General features: G+C 42.5%; 1 protein-coding gene across 1 annotated transcript; it reads left to right on the top strand.

Moving 5' to 3' along the window:
• Window positions 1–1,943: 1,943 nt before the first annotated feature.
• On the top strand, window positions 1,944–22,054 carry LOC142562404 (DENN domain-containing protein 11-like). Its single transcript, XM_075673517.1, has 9 exons — window positions 1,944–2,383; window positions 3,251–3,350; window positions 3,426–3,584; window positions 6,394–6,526; window positions 17,951–18,089; window positions 18,158–18,283; window positions 18,362–18,512; window positions 18,575–18,637; window positions 21,282–22,054. Exons 1-9 carry the CDS (start codon window positions 2,167–2,169, stop codon window positions 21,478–21,480), a joined length of 1,287 nt encoding a protein of 428 aa, XP_075529632.1. The 5' UTR covers window positions 1,944–2,166; the 3' UTR covers window positions 21,481–22,054.
• The last annotated feature ends 1,791 nt before the right edge of the window (window positions 22,055–23,845 follow it).

Genomic DNA, 23,845 nt, shown 5'->3' with positions numbered 1-23,845 from the left:
AGCAGTGGCTGCGCAACATTGGCCAAACGAACTTCCTTCCGGCAAAGAACAGTGTTTGCGAGTTAAGGCGCCTTTCTTATTGCTCGTATCAAAGTAAATCCTAATGCTTCATTTTTTTTTTATTCTTCCAGCCTGCTCATCAGCGTTTTTGCTGCGACAATTTGTATGTTGCATAAAAATGGGGGTGTCCTCAGTATGCTGAATATTCTGCTGAAACTCATAACCTCACACGTCGTCAACTGTTATTCAGCCGGAAATGCAACACTATGGTTTCTGCTTTGGCTGTGAAGGTGAGCGAAGATACAGCCTCACAATCGCGCTTTTCGTGATTGTTAGGATCCGTTGCCTGTTTTACTGAAAATCAAAATAGCGGCTTGTAGAGGAACTTTCTTTCCAGCTGACTTTTCGATGTGTGCGCCAGTCACTTAGATACAATGAATGTAGGCCATGAAAGAAATAATAGCAAGTATACACGTGGCATTGTGGGTGATCAGCGCTAGCCAGTCTACATTGCGTTTTTAATGCGTAAGGAGGAGGAGGGTGGAAAGGAAGGAAGGAAAGGAATGCTTACGCCAAGAATGCGTATGCATTCTTTGGCGAGTACCCATCCTCGTCACGCGAAAAGTATAATGCCTTGTATTAGCATAAAAATGCATAATTTTCAATATTAAGACATTGAATCGTTATAGTAGTGTAAGTGTAGATGACATGATAGCTTTATAAGCGATAAGGAACAATATAACCCCTCCCCCCCCCCCAAGAAAAAATATAGAATACCAATAGAGATGCATAGTGCTCCCTAGAAAATGCATGGGGAAGCTTATAGTAGGGGTGGGCCAACTGAAATTTGGGGGTGGGACGACTGATATTTGGGGGTGGGCCAACTTGAAATATGGGAATAAGCCAAGTTGAAATCTGGGGCTTGCCAACTTAAATTGGAGGATAAGCCAAGTTGAAATCTGGGGGTGGGCCATCTTGAAGCTTGGACGTGGACCAGCTTGAAATTTGGGCGTGGGCCAACTTAAATTTGGGGGTGGACCAACTGAAATTTAGTGGTATGTTTACGCATACTTAGACAACTCCAGTAGTGTTCTTCATTATTTTTCAGTTCTTGAAGTTGCTTTGAATTGGGCTGGCACGCCCGCATGAGTGGGTGACGATTATTATTTGGTTTTCTCACGGATAAAGGCAACTTGCAGGGCGTGTTCACATACATGACCGTGCACGCTCGCTCGCACTGAAATTTCGCAACGGTCCTGTTCAGTTTAGAGACCACAACGCGAGAACTACTTTCACACTGAGAAGATAAACTCATGGACGGACGATGCACTCACGACTATTTCATTAAAAGAAGGCACACTGAATATAATACCTGCGGTGCACATGTGCTCACAGGCAAGAAAAAAAATACAAACGCAGAGGAATGTGCAACAAGAATACTTGAACAGATGCGTAAAGTAAGGCAGCTGATCATGTGGCAGAAAAGATGTCTGGAGTATAGAATTCGCCTCAAAGCTCCTTTTACGTCAACGTTACCTTCAGCATTCTCGATGCTGTTATCACTATTTCTGAAAATTTTCTACACCACTGGGGCGCGCAACTGGCCCAAAATCATGCGCCTCCATCGAATGCTGCGGCCCGTCCGCGGGAGCCTTTATAGGGGAGCCAAGGAGAAAGAGCGTAGCCTGCGCAGCACGCGCAGTTGGTCCGCGAGGAGAATCAAGGAGGAAAGCGCCGCGGGGAGGAGAGTATCGCTACTTTCATAGAGTTTCGTACATTAATTGCTACTTTCATATTATCAAGGGGTACGTTTAATAAATTCTGAAGTAAATCCCTCCATCCACGCGCCACCGCTCGGCGAAAACGTGTACAGGCCGGAGTACCTATATGTTTTTCGATGGAGGCGCCTTCGGACGGCAGGTGAGAAGGCGAATCCGAATCCGCTAGTCAATGTGGTCAGTGCGTCACAGCAGTGTTGGAGGCGTTGGAGCGGTTGGGTGTACTCGCTTTACATGCAAGTGGGTCGTACAGCCATACGGTGGAGTTATACGTGCGTAGCTTGCCGATTCCATACAGTTAGGAATTAGGGATGGTTCACCTAGAGAAGGCAACCGAATGCTGGAGTGACTGACTTCGTGCTTATTATTGCTGCTACACACCATCAACATGGCAAGACGGAAAGGGACGACTGATCGAGCTCCGCTTCTGTCCGATGATGAACCAATTGATGGCTACAGTACTTACACGAACATTTCATGCCAAGTGAAATGCCAGTTGGGACCAGTACTGTCTCGCACAGACAACAGAACGGGCGAGAAACTAGGCGACAACACTGTGTATGACATTGTTGGCGTGTTTGTGATAGCATTTGACACTCGAGCGGGTGAGTCTTGCACGAGTTGGGTGCGCATTTCATTACCTTTATCCGCAATACAACTGAATGGTTTTTACAGCGAAATTCAGTAGTTATGAATCGATGGGCTTCATTTCTGAACTTTTCCGTGTGTAAAACTTTAATTCTGATGTTTAAACTTAGGCATTTACAACTGGCTGTGAGTATTTCTCCTTTTTTAATGTTATTTTTGCTTAATGAACGTTTTGTTGACTTTGCAAGCACACCGCTCTTGTATTGACGTTAATCATACATTGAAATTATTAGCTAAGTTGGCGTGATGACGCGTGTGCGCTTTTTGCGAAACCAGCGCATATGTGCAAAGTTTTTCAGCAGTGCGCTTGGCAAATTGTTACTATTGGGTCATGTGTCTGCCCATCATTCACGGTTTCTGAATACACGTTGCGGACTTCTCATTGCTGGCCCGATTGCTTGTGCACTGTGCGAAGCATTTTGCTTTCTGCAACCTTACCCCTAAACTCCGTAATTCTTTATCCCAGTTTTCGATGGTGACATAAATAGTAAATGTTGCATATTTTAAGCTGTTAGAGCAATACGAACCCTTTGAGTTTCATTAAAAAACATTGGAGAGTGAGAGATAGGAAAGTGCTTCTGTACATTTTGGGGAGTACATTATGAGTTTTTATGTCCAAACTTTAAAGCCAGCTAGCACAGAAAAAAAGGCATGTATACAGACGTAATGTGTCGCATTGCACAAGTTTACTTGGAGTAAAACTAGTATCCATTTGGTCCAAATCCCCTTGTTGGAAATACTGAATTAAAAGCTTTTTCCAGTACAGCTATGATTTGTACCATATCTACATTGCGACCGGCTGGAATATCTTTTTTTTCGTTAAGGTAATACTGTGGAGTGGTGGGCACCTGATGACTTGGATGTGTCTGGCCTTGAGTTTAAGGCTATGACCAGTGGAGCTCACAGGGTGCACACAGACTTCATGTAAGTATTGACATATATTTCCATTCAAAGCAGCACACAACAGTGCATAAAGTCTCTTATATTTTTCTTTGAAAGATACTTCAAGAGGAAAGATTACTATGGACTCTCCTGCTTTGAAAACATGAAAGTTGAGAATGAGGAAGAGCGTGGAGCACGAATGAAGTCGATAGGAATTCTTGCAAAAAGCTACTCACTGCTGCATCTGCATAAGACATTCCTGCAAAATCAAGTGCGGTAAGAGAGTCTTAAATTTTTTAAAAATTTGTGCACTAAACTGACGTGAAACTGATCTGCTTTTGTAAATACAGTGCTACGATAACAGTGTTGATAGCTGGGTTGGTACAGATTCATTGATACAAACTGTGTGACAAGACAGGTACAAGGTGCTCGTCTGTCCCTTCTTGTGTCCCATTTCGTTGTGCAGTTTGTATCAATACAGTGCTAGGAAGTTAGTTTTCTGCCTAAGCAAGTTAGCATTTATCATTGCTGATGGAAAAGAACAGCAGTACTGACCCCTCACTTCTCACTTCCCATTTTGACTAGCCAGGTTAGTTTTTAGGATACATTATTGAAAAAATATTGACAGTCGCTTTAGTATACACCAACGAGGGTGAAGGCAAAAGCCTGCGCACTCAGGAGACATTCATTAAATTACTTGACATTCTCATTTGAATGTGTTGTTACTTCTTATTACTTGTTTTCTCTCACCAAAGGGTGGGGGTTCAAGTGCCTTAATTGTTGCTACCTTAATTAACTGTGTGTTAATTAACTTCACCCTAACTCCAAAGGTTGTGGGTTTGAGTGCCTTGATTCTGTATTAATTAACTGTGCCTTAATTAACTTCGCCTTAGCACCAAAGGTCGTGGGTTTGACTTCCACATAAGCTCGAGGGTTTGACTCCCACTAAAGGTTGTGGGTTCGAGTGCCTGAATTAACTCCATCCTAATTAACTTTGCCTTTTTTTGGCATGATGAGCAGCATTGGAGCGAGCTGTGGAAAAAGACGATGAACGCGAAAGCAGTGGCACGAGCGCGAGGGGCAAGATGGGAATGCTGGCATGATGAGCAGCATCGAAACCAGCTGTGGAAGAACGCGACACCGATCGCGCGAGCAGTGGCACAAGCACGTGTCTATGTGAGGCGAGCTCGCATGACTTCCTGTACCACATGCCGCATTTTCCTAACATTGGCAGTATGAGCAACTTAAGGCTTTAGTCTTAAAAGCAGTAAGCAGCATAGGCATAAAGAAGAGTAAAGGATTGAGAGACAATGATGACATCTATGTTGCTTACCCTGCTTTTCCTAAAGTGATCAAGTTTTAAGTGGTTGACAGGTCGCTCGTCACCTACAATCCTGCAGTGTTCTCGGACTACCATTGATGTTTGGTCTGTCATACTCTACACTTCCTACCTACTGTTCTAATAATTGGATTTGCATCATTGACTGTGCAAGAAAAGTAGTTGAAAGCAAGAGGCAGATTCAACGACCTCATCAGGACTGGCAAAACCTTTGCACTGCTTTTATTTTTCCTAATGACAACTTGACACATCCCAACAGTAACTTGTTCTGGAAGGCCAGAAAAAAACGTTAAAAGAAACAGTGTTGCTTGGTATGAGTGAAGAATGGCAGGATATTTGCCAGAAACACAGAGGATGCTACCGCTTTCAGAATATTCCAATCTGATCTAAATAGCCTGAACAAAGGTGAAATATCAAGATTCTGTCTTTCCCAGACATCTAGGCCTTCACCAATGCTTTCCCAGTGCCTTCCAGCTGCTCATGAACACTTTTACACATAGTTATCTGCAGTTGATTTTGGCAGTCCATGTGCCCTTTAGGGCATAAATATCTGCAGTTTGATATATAATAGGAAAAATTTAGAATAATTGCCAACATGCTCGGATAATTTAGATGTTTGTTTTTGCCAAAATTGACATCAATAGCAATTAGACAAAATATTTTTATGACTCAAGCACTTTCTTGTGTGCAATAAGACTAGGGGTGTTCATCTTGTTCAAAAAGACTCCTTCAATCTCTTTGTCATATGTAGATTTAATTACCATGAAATTTGACTGCATTAGTGAGTGCAAAGTGGCAAAGTCTCATTTTGTTATGTTGTGTGCGCTCTTGTACATAAAAACAAGCAAACATTGCCTGAGAGGTATGGGGCATGATGACTGTCCTCCCAATTTTTTTTTTTTTTACCTGCCAAATGTGTTTTGGTTTTGAGTGGGTTTATTAAAAAATGCAAGCATCTATCTATAGCTGTGAGTGATGAAGAGATATTTTGTGATTAATTGAGAGTACAAAAGAAATAGCTGGCTGCATTAGGAAGGGAGTAGAAGCAAACAAGGAGCCAACCTGAACTTTTAGTGTAACACTTTCAACGACATAGAAAAAAACATTTACTAGAACTTAGTGGTTTAATTTTTTTCATGTAATCACCAATTAGTCATGCAACCATTTTGTATGAAAGTTTGTAATAAGCCTTTAAAGGGAAATTCTGGAGTTTTTTTTAAACCATATTTCACTATGAGTCTATGACGTGAGATGCTACACTACCATAATGTAAACACGCAGAATGCATGCTAAACATGCAGTACACATGGTGCTAATGCCAATGAAGCGAAGCTGATGATGTCTCCTGACGACATAGGGAGCTTTTATGGATCTTCCTAACAGAACGTGGCGATTTCAGCGACTATTTCCGCGACAGTGGCGGTGTAGTTTCTGTCGTCACAAACACAGGGTGGCCAGTAAAAAGTTATGAGTCAGGAACGCAACCAATCTTTAAAATTCATTTTAAGGAACACTATATGACTTGTAGCAATGTTGTTTGGCCAATATAATCAGAGTGCAAAAGAGAATGTATATTCAAAATTTTATGAAGATCATTGGACATCGAAAAATTGCCGGAGTTGCCCTTTAATATGTTTATCTGCAAGGAACTTGTGTACTATTTTCAGTGGCAAATATGAATAGAAATGTGCATTTTGTCCCTGTGATGATATGCTTTCTTTAATGCACCTTTTATTTTAATTTCAGGCGACTGTTGGAAAGGCCAGGTATATATGAAGACCTTATTCAGTTTTACTTGACCCATCAAACACCAGCCATCATGGACGCCTGTCTTGGTGTCTCCTACAAAACTGTCTGTGATGGCATGCATTCCATGGAGGTAATTTCATAACTAAGGAAATGTCATGTAACAATGAGAGTGTCAATGTGCTTTCGACATTTGAAATTAGGAACATCATTTGTTGACCATAAAGGTGGAAAAATTATATATGACGCGCCCTGGGCAGCCAATCGGATAGCTCGCCCACGTGACGTCAGTTGGGTGATTTACATCATATGGGTAGGGGTGGCTGAAAATTCCACCGAGCAGTGTGCTGCGATCGGCAGCGATGTACATTTTTAAAACCTTCTAATAAATTACTCGCCTTATGCGGAGCGCTTAGATGCGTCAATTAATGATCAGAAAGACCTACTCTGACTCATTACGTTTGTATAAAATCGTCAAAATCGTTTCAGGGTCCCTTTAAGTCCTTGGAAGATAGGGTCCATAAATTGTTCGAATGTTACTGTCGCGTTACAAAGGCCGAATGGCATAATATTACATTCATAGAGACCGTCCAGTGTCACGAAGGTCGTTTTCCCCTTATCGTCTGGGTGCACGAGTATCTGCCAATACCCTGATCATAAATCCAGTGATGAAAAGTAGGCAGTGGAATGTAGACAATCAATGACATCATCTGTTCTAGGAAGCAGATACACATGCTTTTTGGTGACCGTGTTTAGTCTCCTGTAATCAATACAGAACTGCCACGATCCATCCTTCTTCCTTACTAAAATTAGTGGTGCTGCCCACAGACTAGAGGACTCATTAACAACACTTTTCCGTAGACTGTCTTTCGCCTGTTCAGCAACAATAACTGTCCTTTCTGTCGAAGATGCGATAAAGCTTTTGCCGTATTGGGTGTGCAGATCCGGTGTCAATTCTGTGGTGAGCATAAGAATGCGGGAGTGAAGCCTGCTTGTCTCCTTGTGTGAAATTGAACACAGAAAGATGTGGCAGCAAAACTTGTGCGAGAGCATGGCGCTCATGTGAGGGCAGCGACTTACTGATCATCCGTAGGATCTGCTCTTGAGAAGTGCTTCAGTGGGGATAGCTAATATGAGACTGCTCCTTTTTGCTTAGAACTCTAATGGAGCTTTAAGTGATTTCGTCAAATTCAGCGAGCTTCATATCGCGTGGAAGGACAGCAGGGATGGAGGAACAATTGAAAGCCCATAAATTTGAGGTGCCATTCACTGCTGTCAGGAGAGAGCGTGGCACAAGTACATCTTTCTTTGTGCAGCTTGACATAAGTGGTTGGATTTGTGCATCAAGCGGTGAAAGGTTGGTGTCAGCCATATTGACAGGGACACGTGACAGTGACCAAGGCGGCAGCAGCGAATCGTTCGAAACAAGAAGATAGTTTTTCTCTGGTAAGTATGTGTCAGCAAGGGTGGAGAGAAGCGTGCTATTCGAATTAATTTGCCTATGCCACAGTTAATGGAAGCACCAAAATCCTGAAGGAAGTCAATCCCGAGAATCACATCATGAGTGCATGGCGGTAGTATCAGAAATTCTGTTTTAACATCATCACCTTCAAATAGAACACTTGCAACACAAATACCAAGTTGAATAAGGTACTCTCCAGTGACACCAAGAAGTGTCACACCATCATTCCATGGGAACATAACTTTCCGACCTGGCCTTTCTTTGAAGGTCACACTCATGATGGAAACTAGCACCAGTATCTACTGATGCTGTTGCAGGTATACTATCAATTAACAAGCACTTTGTTCTTCACCACCATAATAGGCAGAGGAGTATTTAGCAGAGACTCGGACTGTCCGGTGGCCTTATTTTTGTTGGCCGCACTGGCTAACTTCCCAACAGCCATGGTGACGTAGAACATTGTTGTGGTGACGGTGAATGGCGTTGGTGACTGGTTGGTGGCATCAGGCTGTGGTCTGAAGCTGGCGAGCCACTCTTTCTTTTATACTGACGGAAGGTATTCCTGTGTGGCGAGCCTGTGGTGTTTGCAGCACGAGGGTCTGTCGTCTAATGGTCGTCATAAATTCCCTGTTCAATATTAGGCCAAGTTGGTGGTGGGTAATATTCTGTTGTCTGTCAGTGCCGGCAATAAAAGCTAGCAATGTGTCCTGTGGTGCCACAGCTGTAACAAACAGGCAATGTGCGACCGACATGGTAGCCTTTGGGGTCAACCCTGGGACACTTCGAATAATAAATGCGATCTTCCGAATGCCGATTCGTGGTGGTAGCTCTACAAGTGCATTGATCATGCGTCATGTCGTCGGGAAAGGAACGTCAGTGCTGTTGCAGCTGATCGACTTGACGGTCGATCGACTCAATCGACTTGCTGCAGACGCAGCACCTGGCATGGCAGACAATGATGATACAGCAGATGCATGCTCTTGAGGTTGGAAGGAAGCACAACCAAGCTGTTCAACATCCGTCCCTTTGGTGTGTCGTTCAAATTCTTTGTAGACAATTTGCCTTACCATTGCCAAAAGGTCAAATTGAAGGCTATAGTTGTCGTCAATGCTTGCAACCGTTGTCACATTTGCTAACCTCCCGAAATTCGGCATGATACGGCGCAGCTTCAAGGCCTCAATTGTGCGGCAATGCTTGATGAGGTCAGAGACCAAGGTGACACTCTCCTTTCCAATTGGGTAATTGTACACATCCTTGGCAATACCTTTGAGAAGGTGTCCAACTTTGTCCTCTTCGGACATTTAAGGATTGACCGTTCTACATAGCTTCAGAATGGCCTCTATGTACGTAGTACAGGTCTCACCTGGGACTTGAGCGCACTGAAGCAATGTCTGCTCTTCCTGCTTCCTTCGTGGTAGAATCACCAAAGCACTCTGTGAGGTCAGTAACAAAGTTGTCCCTTGTTATGAATGTATCATCATGGTTCTCGAACCACACTAGCACAGTGTCTGTGAGGAAGAGAATGACATTGTCTTGTTGAGCTGTGGAGTTCCAGCTGTTATACTTGCTCACACGCTTGTAGTGAGTGAGCCATTTCTCCATGTCCTTGCCGAATTTTGCCCGGCTCATGCTGTAGCATTATACACGCCTAATGGAAGCTCCAGTGAGTGCCTCTCTTTTGTGTTGTTTGCGATATAAACATTGCATAAAATTACACATTGCATAGCATGAAAATAAAAACTGTTGTATGTGTTGCATGTAGTTATTCAGTCTACTTCCATTAATTTGACTCTGGTTAGTTAGATTTTTTGGCTAATTTGATCCTGGCCTGTGCCAATGCATTTATATGGGCCAAACTTTTGTTATTTCGATCCTAAAATTGGCGTTCGCCAGATAATTCGAACTTGACTGATCGGCTTACGCTCCCCTGACTTAATGACGACCACAGTAACGACCCTTTTTAGTGGCAGCATCTGTCTCGACAGAGCTTAGGGGACAGTGAATGTGTTTAGCATGTGTTATCTTCTACTGAAACAGGTATTTGTGTTTTTACATTTATCTGTATGTGTTATAGTGGTGTGGTTCAGCATCACATGCAGAGTTTAAAGGTTACAGCATCTAAATGTGCAGCAAAACCGTATTGCACTTTCCAGGAGATTTTAAAAGGTGTTCTGACTTGCATTTTCTTGGTTACATTTTATTATGGCCAAATAAGTACTCCAAAATGATTAGCTGAGCAGCACTGACAGGCGTTCCTTAGTGCAGCGATGGCTTCCTTTAAGGCAGCCTGAAAAACTTGATTGATTGATCCTGAAGTGAACTTCAAATCAACATCAGAATGTATGTGTTGCCCCACATAGTACTGAAAGATTACTCGTAAGGCTTAGTTATTACAATCAATATAAGCTGCCATAGCTTTGCAAGAGCTGTGGTGCTTTGCTGCTTGAGCTTAAAGAAGGTGCTTTACTAAGGACATCAGGATACATTTGGGTAAGGCACTTGCTACTGGCATACAAATTGTATATATCTACAACACAGAGTCAAACAAGGGTATTTCAGCCTTTTTCTTTCATCTAGTGGATTTTTGTTACTCAAGGCAGCAACGGTTATCCTTGCATTGTCAGAGTGCGCTTTACTGGTGGGAATCTTAAAAATGTTGTGATTAACGCTTATTTAGGAAAGAGTAAAGGAAGCCTTAGGAAAGAGCAAAAACTTGGGAGACACTTAAACTTCGCCTTTAAGAGTAAAATGCTATAGCATTAAAGGGTCCCTGACTGCTTCTCACGCTTCCAGGAAACTGTAGCTTATGCTACCATAATCTTTACCGGAAAACTCTTGTGGTAAACATTATGCATGAGTGCGAGCTTTTTGGTCCTTTTTTTTTATTTCACCCCCCGGCACTGCGCTGCCGCGGATGGTAGTAACGCAGTGTGCTACGCTTTGTGATTGGTAGAAAGGCGGCGCACACATGCTGTGATTGGTAGGCACGTTATGCTCACGCGCAACGCCGCAGACAGCCTTTTCACTGCACAACGGGTCCCTTAAAGCTATCACTTTAAGAGGGGTTTGCCGGAAGGACATGAGTCTGGGATGCTAGATGCTTGTTTTTTTTCTTTCAGTGTCACTTTTAGGAGGATGCGAGGTGAAGAAATAGGTTTAAAGTTTCCTAAGCAGGAGGCTTAGAGCAGCTGCAGAGGAATATTTTATACAAACTTTTATGCTACAAGCGTTGCGTTAGTAAAGTGGGACAGCTGATGAATATTTGGATAAACTGGCGCCTTATGAAAGCTGTCGAAACCTTTGGAAAAGAGTTGCCAAATCATGCAACAACTTGGAGGAGCACAATCTCCATACGACTTCCCTTCTAAGAGTGAAGCCTAGTTTGATATCTTGCAATTTCTATACACTGCAGCCAGCGTGGGACATTAAAATTCCACTTCTTACACCAACTTCAGAAGTGCTTTACCCCCCCCCCCCCTTGCTTTGAGATGGTTGCCTATTAACTGAGCAGCCTCTTTAAACACAGGGTAATGCTTAGCAAATTCAGTTAAATAACAAACTTTTGTGCAGTGATGACTTATTTTTCAACTGCCAGGAGAATAGAGTTAAGGTCATGTCACCTTACAGTAGTAGCATACAGGTAGTGTACATGACACCTTTCCATGCACCTGTGCATGCAAGTAATGTTGCACGAAGCGGTGCAGTATTACATTTTGAATTCTACCGTGCTGTCAAATTAATGTGCAGACTTTCAACTACTGAAGCCTTGAAAGCTTGCCTTTTGTAAAAGACAAGCATTTTGTTTCTTCCCCATATTTTTCAATTCACTGTCGTTTCACTCCTTCCTTCCTCAATGCTCAAGCTTTCCTTTATGTCTTTTCATAAACTCCTTTCTATCGTAGCCTTCCCCCTCCCACATTACTTTTCTCTGGTTCCTTTTATTTCTTAGCTACACATATTGAACATAAAAGAAAAACGAATAAACAGCTGGATGGCTTCTCTTCCATCATACCAAATCTTTGTTTCCTTACCACACCTTATTTATAGACATATCCATCAAGAACTCTCTACCTTAGGTATTGGATTATTGAAAGCACACATGAGCCCACCTCGAAAGAACTGCAGAAGCTCCAGCATGTGCCTCTACCCACACACAACACTCCAAAGAGCCAAAGTGAAGGTGCTCTCTCCTCATCGAAAGGTCTATAGCTTTAAGCATTGGCAGTAGTGTGAGTGGCTGGTCACACATCTAACTCTTTCCTTACTGGGCTATAGGGTTCAGTGTCTTTATTTCCCCCAAATTCAAGCCAACTTTTGCCGGTTTTTATTTTCTTGTGAATATACAGTGAGCTTCTACCAGTTTTTTCCTATAGACAACTTGCATCAAGCTTACCTTTTTTTTTTTCTTTCTGGGGACATATCATTCATTCATTTTGTTGACATTGAAATAGAATGTATGACTGCATACCCTGAAATTCAAAATTATAGTTGCATCAAACACACAGAACAATGAAGTTTTCGTACCCGCCGTGGCTGCTCAGTGGCTATGGTGTTGGGCTGCTGAGCACGAGGTCGCGGGATCAAACTTCGGCCGCATTTCGATGGGGGCGAAATGCGAAAACACCTGTGTACTTAGATTCAGGCGCACGTTAAAGAACCCCAGGTGGTCGAAATTTCCGGAGTCCTCCACTACGGTGTGCCTCATAATCAGAAAGTGGTTTTGGCACGTTAAACCTCATAATTTAATTTTAAATTAAGTTTTCGAGACGCCTAGCAAAAACACAATATCTTATGGTTATGTAACTATGCATAAATTAAGGAGGAGTGCAATTCATATTGTTATGTTGCAGAAGTCACATATAAAGATGTGTTTACAATATTTACAAGAGTGAGAATGATGCATAAACAATATAGCTGTCAAGATAGATTCCACCTCTACAGATAAATCGTCGTCTTCTCACTGGGGCCACTCTTGGTTGTGCCGTGACATAATCCCCGCCTGTAGAGGCGCCGTCTCGGCACCAACTATAAGGGAGGTGAACTCATGGCAAAGTAAGATTTCAGCCGGAACACATGCACAACATCCGTGGGTACAAGCGAGCCCAGCCGAGCGATCTCATAGTTCATATTGCCAAGCTGACACAATATCATGTAGGGCCCTGTGTAGTGCGGCAGCAGCTTTTCAGACAAGCCGATGTGGAGAATGGTGTCCATAGCAGGACAACGGAGCCAGGAGGAAATTGAACGTCCCGATGTCGGCTGTTGTACCGGATCTTCTGCGCGGCCTGAGACTCGGTGAGCTGGGAGCTGGAAATATTCTAAAACAAATGTAATGATACTTTATTTGTAAGGTTATGCAGGTGCAGAGCTCCAACAAATAAAACTAAAACTGACTACCACCCTGCATTACCATCAGTGAACTTGGTAATCACATTCACTGACATTCACATTCACTCGTAGATCGTCTCAATTCTGAACATTTGTAGCCCACGCTGCGCATGTTTGTGCTCTGTGACGAAGTTCTCTACCATCGCAGCTTACGCCCTGAAGGACCAGAATTTTTACTTGTACCACGCCATCTCCGGATGTCAGTTCTTGAGCAGTTGCGTGACACCCCTACTGCAGGCCACCTTGGTGTTTCGTGTATACGACTGCATACGGCACCGCTTCTACTGTCCAGGTCTGTACCGCTCTGTGCATCGCTATGTTGCAGCCTGTACACTCTGTCAGTTCCGCAAAAAAAACCTGCTGTGCTGCCTGCTGGATGCCTTCACCCCATCAGTGCGTCTTCAGAACCATTCTTTCGCATCGGTCTCGATCTTCTCGGCCCTTTTACGATGTTGAAATCTGGCAATAAGTGGGTCGTCGTCGTGTCTGATTACATGACCCAGTACATGATCACATGAGCTTTGCGCACAAGCTGTGCAACTGAGGTGGCAGATTTCCTTTTATATAACGTCATCCTCCATCACTGCGCACTCCGGCAGCTCCTCACTGATCGCGGCCGCACCTTCTTGTTCCTAGTAGTTCGAAGACCTACTTCGCTCCTGTTCTGCCAAGCACAAGCTTTCCACTGCCAACAACCCGCAGACAAACGGACTGACAGAGTGGTTCAATCGCATGTTGACAGAAATTCTTATGTACGTTTCCGACGACCACAGTGATTGGGACAGCATGTTATTTGGGACAGCATGTTATCCTTCGTGACCTTTGTCTGTAATTCGTCCCATCATGAGACAGCTGGTTTTTCACACTTTTACCTTCTGTTCAGCCGCCACCCTTTTTTGACCTTTAACACACTGCTTCCTTCCTCGATGAGCAATCCCACTGAATATGCTCAAGACATCTTCGACTGGGCTTACACGGCACGCCAGATTGCTGGCTCCCGGCACACTGAGTCTAGGGCACGCAGAAGATCAGGTATGACAGCCGACATCGAGACGTTCGATCTTCCCCTGGCTCCGTTGTTCTCCTATGCACATCATGTCGCCCCGTCAGTTTGTCTGAAAAGCTGCTGCCGTGTTACACAGGGCCCTACACAATATTGTGTCAGCTTGGCAATGTGAACTACAAGATCACTCCCCTGCACTCGCGTGTTCCCACGGACGTTTTGCATGCGTGCCAGCTGAAGCCTTACTTGGCTGCGAGTTCACCTCCCTTATAGTCGGCGCCGAGACGGCGCGTTTACAGGCGGGGGGTTATGTCACGGCGCAACCAAGAGTGGTCCCAGTCAGAAGAAGACGATTTGACGTATAGAGATGGAATCGCCTTTGACAGCCATCTTGTGTATGCATGGTTGTCTCTCGTGTAAATATTTAAATACATGTTTATATGCGACTTCTGCAACATAAGAATGTTTTGTATTAGCAGGTTTCCTTTCACTCACTATTTCAGTAAAATCACAAATTATTCTTTCAATTCAGACTTATTTAGGTGTTTCTTTGAAGTTTCAAAAGGATTCTCCAATACTTTTTGAGCAATTACTTGTGCTTTACTTCATTCAAAACACTAGTGATTAAGCTACACTTTTGTGTGTCATGGTATATGTTGGGGCTAATGAGTCTTGGAGGAAAATAATACAGTAATAATAAAAGAAAAGCATATTTCTGGGGGTAAAGAAGTTAATAACCAAAAGTTAACACATTTTGTAATTACTTCTTTGCACATATTTTAATTTGAAAATAGGGGATTTGAAAACTTATGCAAATGACTGCACATCTCCTTAACCAACATAAGTTGGCAGACATCGCCTTAATAGAGAGAGAAATACAACCTTGTTTTTGTCAAATGTTTAAAGAGTGGAGCCCTAGTCCCAGGCTCCAATGAATGCGGTGATGTGGAAATAAAGCGGGAGTAGCGCAAGCTGGTGTCGCTATTCTTGCCACCATCTCTTCCTTACTACATACTTTCTGTATGTAGCATGGCAATTTGGCTCAATGTATCCATGAGTGGGTGGGCGGCTATCGTGTGTAGGACAACCTAACAGTGTGAAAAAGCCTACCTTTGGTATTTTGCATATCTCCTGTCGAAGCCGCTGAGTGTTCAAGGCATGCACCAGCCGTAGTGGTACTGCTGAACATGAGGTTGTGGGTTCGATTCCTGGCTATAGCGGCCGAATTTTGATGGGCGAAATGCAGAAATGCTTGTGTAATTACATTCAGGTGCACATTAAAGAACCCTGGTGGTTCCCCACTACGGCCTCTCTCATAGGTTAACTGTTGCCTTGAGACATTTAAGCACCATGGATTACTGTGTTTAGGGCATGTTCGTTTAGCATGAAACTAGTATCAGTTTCTAAATATGCATAAATTTGCAGCATAGGTTAAAACGCCTGAAGAAATTTGCAAAGTCAGCTGTTGCTTGCACAGCCCCAGTTCTTGAAGAGGTGTCACGAAAATGGAAAAATCAGGTCGCACTTTATAAACAAAGCTATTTTAGTACTGAACTCCCATTATTTGCCTAAGAAATTTTTGAGGATGATTACTCCCAAGTTCCAGCTCAACTGACATGTTTTTAATAAATGGCACTTGTGTATGGGATGATAATGCAGCGTGTGTTGCCTTTAACAGCCTTTTCAAAACTGCTTTCACTGCTGACAATGGTGATCTTCTACCATTTAGTTTGTCTTTACCTCCTATCCCTGATCAGAAAATGGAGTGTTTAACCTATTCTTAAAACTTGGATGTGAAGAAATCACGTGGTCCAGATGACATTCCAAATGCATTTCTAAAACAGTATGCTGAATGGTGCTCCAAATATTTGTGATATTCAGAAGGTCTCTTCAGGAAGGGACTTTACCAGATGACTGGGGAGTTGCAAGAATTAATCCTCTGCATAAAAGTGGTATCAAAAAAATGTATATGAAATTATCGGCCAATTTCACTTCTACTGCATGCCAGCTACTTGAGCATATTATTCAAAAATATTTAATTGATTTAAAAAAAAAAACATAATGTAATATCAAAAGTTCAACATGGCTTCAGAAGGAGATACTTGACATGTACACAGCTGGTGGAGTCTATTCATGATTTTTCAGAGGCAATTAACGAAGGCAAACAAACTTATGCAATATTTTTAGGCTTTCGCAAGGCTTTTGACACGGTTTCGCACAGAAAGCTCATCCATAAATTACATTTCATAATAACAAATGATAAGCGAATTGCTTTGATCCAGGCTTACTCGTCCAACCGGCGTCAGTTTTTTTCTTTTAATAATGCCCACTCCCACAACATCCCGGTCGAGTCCGGAGTCCCTCAGGGATCTGTTCTTGGACCACTTTTGTTTCTTCCTTTTATAAATCATATTGTCCATGATCTTTCTGTCTGTGTTAAGTTATACGCCGATGACTGTGTTCTTTATAAAAAAATAAATTCTATTGAGGATCAAATTAGCCTTAGCAGCGACCTTCAAAAGGTAAAAAGTTGGTGTGACATGTGGCAAATGGTAATGAATCGACGATACAGTAGATATGAGAATAACACTTAAAAAGAATCCTCTCCATTACCAGTACAGTATTACTGATCACGCACTTTCCGAAGCCACATACTACAAGTATCTGGGCCTGTGGATTTCTAATAACCTTTCTTGGAGTAAGCATATTGATACCGTCTCCGTTAATGCTCTCCGTAAACTGTTCTTTTAAGGCAGGCATTACGGTATGCTACCCTTGAAACTCGCTTACTTGCTTATAAAGCTAGTGTACAACCAGTCTTAGAATATGCTGTTATAATCTGGAACCCCTTCACTAAAACTAACATTTACAAATTGGAAAAAGGTTAAGAAAACAAAAACAGTGAGATTTATGTATAATTCCTACAGACGTGCATCCATTATGGACCTTCTAAGAAAAAGTTGTTTACGTCAGCTACTCATAGGAATTGTATTTGTTGCTTGAAATTCCTTTTCTAGTTGGTGAATGGGCACTACAATGTTGACACTTCACAAATAATTAGTTGTTTCAGTGGTTCTCTGTCAGTACATTCTCTGTCAGTAAAACCATTATTGGCAAGAACTAACTGTTACAAATATTCCTATTTTCCTAGAACCATAACTCACTGGAACAACCTTGTCGACACTGTAGTAACTCAGAATTCATTTCATTGTTATTGTTAGAGGTGCACATTCAGTAGTGTTTTTTTTTTTTTTTTCGTGTTAAGCTATATTCAATGCTTGTAAATCCTGTATCGAAGTTAATATTCTGTTACAGTCTTGTGGGTGATAACATTGGTGAACAAGTTTCTGCTATGTATATGTGTAGTTGAAGCCTTTGCCTCAATATATTTCATTTGTCTCAGTATGTTACTGTACATATAAGTGATTATACATCCACCTGCAATACATTCACATGCAATGGTCTCGTGTTCAAGACCACAGTATTCATAAATAAATAAATAAATAAATAAATATCCAAAGTGTGGCACAAATGCTATGTTGTTCCACATATTTTCACACAAAGCCTTCATAATGCATCTCACGCCAAAATGGTACAATTACCATCAGCTGTCACTGCTGTTGGCCTGAGGAAGTTTACTTGGTGAAATGCTGGCACTGGGCTGAGTGCAGATGTTGCTTAATGCAGTTTATTCTTCTCTTTAGATTACGCACCCAGCTGGTTGCTTCTCTCAGTTCCTGAATTTCTTTGGGGAGAAGGTATTTCTTCTATGGAAGCTTGCGCTGTTGAAAAAAAGGATCCTTTTTTTCTCTCCACCACCAATTGGTGTGATTTGCTATCGTGGTAAGTTATGAGTAAAATGTCTTGTCTTTTAGCAGTAATCTGTACTTCTGGTATCTCTTCTTTTCTAGTATACTGCACAAGTACCTTGGTTGCTCATGTGTACCCAGACTTGGAGACTTGTTTGTGTCCACCAAATTTTTATGTAAATGTCACAGATGTGGATGCCCTGGCAGAACAGCTCTCCTATGTGGCCTGTATGCTTTTCTTTTGGCATGTGTTTGTGTGCTTGCACATTGTAAGAGAGCACATCATATAATGAATTTTTGTTTCAGGCACTACCGAGAAGATCTTTGAGACAAAGCAAAACCTGTTTGACCTGTTTGTTGACCAGCAAAACTTGAAAGTTCATTCTTCCTTGCATGAGAGGTTGCTGGAATTGAGTGCTGCTGATAAGCTAAAGTACAACCATCTTTTAGAACTAAGGTAGGAAAGCATGCATTAACATTTATGGATGTACCATACTCTTGTTCTTTTTCCTTGTTCAGGTCCAAATGCCAGCCGTTACTAGCAGGGGATTCAGATGCTACAGATGAATCCTGGTTTACAGGGTATGTTTTTCACATTGTTTAAATGTGATGAACGTAAAGCTGTGCAAAGAGAGAGGTTCCTTCCTTATGCTTTACAGCAATTTTCGGCACAAAATTCGCACATACAACACAGGTATTGCCACATCAGCAGTACCAATGCTAGCTGCTCGGGCAGAGAGAAACAAGAAAACATTCCCAATGACAAGAGGAAGTGCTCGTTTCATTGTTGCTTGAGCATCACATGGAAAGCCTTGTAGCATGAGAACTTGGAAACGCTAGCTATTTCAGTTCTGAATATGACCATGTAGGCATAGGCTCCGGTAGCTTATTTTGACTGTGGGGGACAGAAGCTGGGGAATAGGGTTTGGCTCGTTTCACGTACACAAACTTTTTTGTTATTGATAAACCAAAGAGTCCTTACTGCTTTCAGGATAGGTTGGCCCTGGCCGGGGTGGTGGTGGGGTATTAATGGGGCCGTATTCTGAAACAATCCACCTCGGCAATAGTTCGCTGTCAAGCACGCGCTGATTGGTTGGCTGAGCAAAATCGGATGATGTAGCTCATCCGATTTTGCTAAAACAACCAATCATTGCGTGCCTGATGGCGAACTATCACCAAGGTATTGCCAAAGTGGATTGTTTTAGAATACGGCCCGTGCTCTCTTGCAGGAGCACCCTTTCCTCCGAGCAACGGAGTTGCTGCAAGCAGTATCTAGAGACCCTGGCTATAGTGCATCACTCCACTTTTCTTTCTTCATTTACTAGAATGTATGTTCTGGCTTTGCCGTGGAAAGCTTAAGTGCAAGATGTCTGAAAGCTACTGTAACTTTCTTGATAGTGGTAGTTTCAAACACTGAAAATTGGCATTTTTTTCGGTGATTCACTTCTCAGTGACCCAACTCATCTGACTGGTTCAAAAAAAGGTGGTAGGTGAATTGAGTGGTTATTTTCCCTCTGTCTGATAGCCAGGGTCTGTACAGTTGCAGTCATTTCAAGAATTGATTGTTTTTTCACAATTCTGAGAGCTAACTCTTGGAAATCACATCACTAATGGGAGGGCGGCTGTGGGTAGGCAAGTGCGATCCTTTAACATGAAGCTTCTTTGATTTACAAAGTCCTGGACAGCTTGGCTGCCCAGGATGCCCGCACAGCATTACTTTTACTGAGGAGACCTCTCGGAAATTGCCTGATGGCCCGAGAGGTATCCGAAGCCTATGCGTTTTTCATGTCCCATACTGGCTGCAGACGCCCAGGACCTGCCGGAACATTTTCATTCCAGTAACTAGTACATGACATTGCTTCGCATGCATCCATCTTAAGGTGGACACGAGAAGATTTCTGGTGGGCTTTCATGCTTTTGTTAGTGTCCTCGCAGCTTCTTGCACTCACGTGCCAATTTAGTCGCATTGTCTGCACAAGTCTACAGTATGTCCACCAATACGGTCACTTTCCAGGGCAGAGAGACGATGGTTTTTCCCGTCATGGACAACGAAGGAATGCCCATGTCTGACTAGGGCATATGCATGTGTATGCATGACAGACAGTAAGCAGAGTAATTAATATTCAAATTGAAATCTCGTTCCACTGCAGCCATTCAGGTAGAATTGTGAAGTCTCGAATTCAGCGGCAAAGGCTGCACTCGTGTTCCTCGACTGTCAAAAAAGCTTGATGTAGGTCAGTAGCATAAGTTCTACTCAGTGCCGCTCTTGCCTTGAAAGGCTATCAACAACCGGTGCAGCAATCAACAATTCTAGTGGGTTTTCATCCTCTTCAAAGCCGCTCTTGCCTTGAGAGGCTATCGACAACCGGTGCAGCAATCAACAATTCTAGTGGTTTTTCATCCTCTTCAAAGTGCAGATCAGGAACATAAGTCGCTATTAGACATCAGAAAGTTTATGGCAAGTGCATACAGCGTGCCGTAATCGCCCTCCATCGCAACAGAGGGCACTATCAGCAGGCGACAGATAGAATGAAGCCAAGTGAGTGTGCAGTTTACAGGTGCATTGAACACCAGTTCGGTCCACTCCCAAGGTTGGGACCACTCAGGACTTCCTTGCCTATGCAGGTATGGCATTATTGTGACGTAGTCAGTGAGGTGTCCACAAGCTGCTAGCGGAACCCGTCGTGGTTGCTCGGTGGCTATGGTGTTGGGCTGCTGAGCACGAGGTCGCGGGATCGAATCCCGGCCACGGCAGCCGCATTTCGACGGGGGCGAAATGCGAAAACACTCATGTACTTAGATTTAGGTGCGCTTTAAAGAACCCCAGGTGGTCGAAATTTCCGGAGTCCTCCACAACGGCATGCCTCATAATCAGAAAGTGGTTTTGGCACGTGAAACCCCCTAATTTAATTTAAAAAAATAATAAGCTGCTAGCGGACAAGCAGGTCAAAGAAGCCCATGGTGTACCACAGCACCAACAAATGGCAGCACTTTTGCACGAGTTTTACTGGGTGGTGGTTTCAACAACCTCCCCCCCCCCCCCCCCCGTTTTCCAAGAAAATGTGCCGCTTTGTCCCCAAGTTGCCTGGTATCTGTGAGGGGATTGCAAATTTGTTGTCTTAGAGTGCTTACTTTCATAATAAAAAATTGCTAGTGTAACAATTCCTTGTGCACATAGGTCTTCCTTCACATGTCTTGACTATGGTGAACTTGTTTTCATCTGCAGGTTTTTCATGGCTCAAAATACACAGCTTTTTAAAGAGCTGCTAGTGGCATCTAGGAGCCCTGAAAAATTGTGGACCGAAGAACATATGCAAAGAGTGGGCCTTGACCCTCATGGTGACAAGCTGTTCTTAACAGAGTTGGTCGAGCGCTATGGTATAGACATTGTACTGATTACAGACAGTGTCTGTTGCCCTGCGTGACTCTGTGATAACCACTCCTACTACACTTGCCATGGCTGTCCAGCCTTACAATTCTCCATACAGGTTTTTACTGTGGTTGCCATGTAGCCACCTTTGTTGAAAGTACCCAGGTGACCAGGGTTACAATATGGTTCATGCATGGTCTATATACTGCAGCAGGTTTATCCAAAGTAATATGTTATATCTTTTTGTACAACTTGGAGGTGAACAGTCTTGTCATTACTGCAGAAAATACTGAATCATATGGAGAAAGAATACTCATATTTGCGCAGCTAAGTGTTCAGTTATGCGCACACAGCCGAGACCACGTGAACTTCAATTAGTGCAATCTTGTTTCGCGTTTATGTATAGTTTTTTCAAGATTATGGATCTTTTGGTCTTAGTCTTGAGAGCAAGGCTACAAGCCAGTGAGTCACTGTAGAAGTTCCTTTTGAAAAAGTGGATTGTATTTGTGCTCTAAGTCGTTTTGTTCTGGTACTGCTTTGCTAGAAAATTTTAAATGGTGCTATTTTATGCACCTAATTATGTATGGTGGTTGTAATTTTGGAAACATTAAAATGAATTAAAATATGTGTGTTCTCTTGCATTTAGAAATACAATTCCCTCTCTCCAACCCCTTATTGCTACTGGGTCATTTCATGAAAAACAAGGTGGGAACAAAAATTGCCAGAAATAGTATTTCGTTCTATGTCTTGATAATTGAGGCACAATCCATTTTCTTTTTGTGATTTTGCTCCTCAAATGACATATATATAACATTTTCAAAAGAAGTTATATGCCAAAAATAGTTCAGCAGAATAATACTATTTGGGTTAAAGTTCCAGTTTCTATAAATATTTTTCATATACTGGGTGTTTCAGAAAATGCATTCAAAATTCCCTAAATATTAGAGGAGATACGATCAAAGAAGTGATTTCCTCGGCATTGCCCTTATCACAGAGGCATGCATTTTTAAAATACTTGAGCTAGTGAGTACATAATACTGTGAATTAGACTAATTAAGGCTTCCTACTTGAATAGCCTGACTAATCTCAACACTGTTGATGAATGTTGGCTACAGGCAACATGCCACAAAATTTTTTTTGTCTTATTAAGTATTTAGTACCAACTTTCTGGATGAATGCCTTCGGCCATAACTTTATGACCGGCAACAAGCTTCATTTGTTGGTTTAGAGCAGGAACAGGATGAGGAGGAAATACAGTAAGCAACTCGCGTTCTTTTGAAAGAATGGTCAGGAGGAGACAGGCCGATACACTATCTCCGGCTGTAGTGGTATCACACACTTGATGTAAAGCAAATTAAATGTGGTTTCACATGACGAGCTGTGTACGAATTCCAAACAGTCATACGTAGCTTGGGGTGAAGCCCACTTCCAATTTTTTGCCTGGAGGAGAAAAAGTTTTAAGTTAAATATTTTTTTCTTTTTGTTAATGTTCTGTGGGTTTTGCACATTTAGGTAAAAAATCATAATTTATGACAGGTATTTAAACATGCAGTTATTAAAGGGTTAATGCAATAGTAGAAAGCCTGCCATTCTAGGAGTTCATAACTGCTTTCAGACATGCAAAAGTTCACTGCAGCTTCATTATTTCTGGCCAATAGCACCCAGAAATCTGAAACTGAACCGAAAAGTAGTGCAATTGTCGTGCACTTAAGCAGACGGCAATGAACCATAAACCATATGACCATAAATTGGATTATTATGCTGCATAACTGCATCTTTAGGCCCTTAATTTTGGACAAGGTGAATCCAGCTACGGTATTTTAGTACCATTTCAATGATATTGTACAAATAAGTGATGTCCTTCGCTATGATTGCTGATATTTACTGAATTTTTACAAGCAGTGCCATAGCAATCTTTATTGGACTTGTAAACAGACCAAAATGCAGTTTTATTTTTTTAGTATCACGATTCATACAGAACATTTTGATTCAGAATTCAAGTACTCAGGGTGTCTACCAACCGGGAAAACCGGGAATTCTCAGGGATTTTGAGTAGTCTGGAAAAAGTCAGAGAAAACTCAGGGAATTTGGGCCTCTATCAGGGAAAATTAGCGGCAATTTTATTGAAAGCGTCGAAAGTCGCAGTAATGCTGGCTCGAGCAACAGACAGGAATCGTAATGAATCGTCTTTGACACCCTGTCGTCGGCTGGAGGAGTTGCAGTGTGCACTCAACGACCGACTTTGCGGATTCCCGATAATTTGGACGGCTTTGCGGCACCGCCACGTACCCTATAGAGTCAACTTATCAGAACGTGTGAAATTTCGGACGCAAGAACTCCTCGCCGTCCGATTTTCCGGACGTTTTGCCCTGACCGCAGGTCCGAAACGGCAATAATAAAAGGCACCACCGCCGCCGTTT

The sequence above is a fragment of the Dermacentor variabilis genome, chromosome 1, assembly GCF_050947875.1.
Source record: "Dermacentor variabilis isolate Ectoservices chromosome 1, ASM5094787v1, whole genome shotgun sequence".
NCBI classification, from domain to species: domain Eukaryota; kingdom Metazoa; phylum Arthropoda; class Arachnida; order Ixodida; family Ixodidae; genus Dermacentor; species Dermacentor variabilis.
The sequence above is the reverse complement of the archived record's forward strand: the minus strand, read 5'-3'. Positions and strand labels throughout refer to the sequence as shown.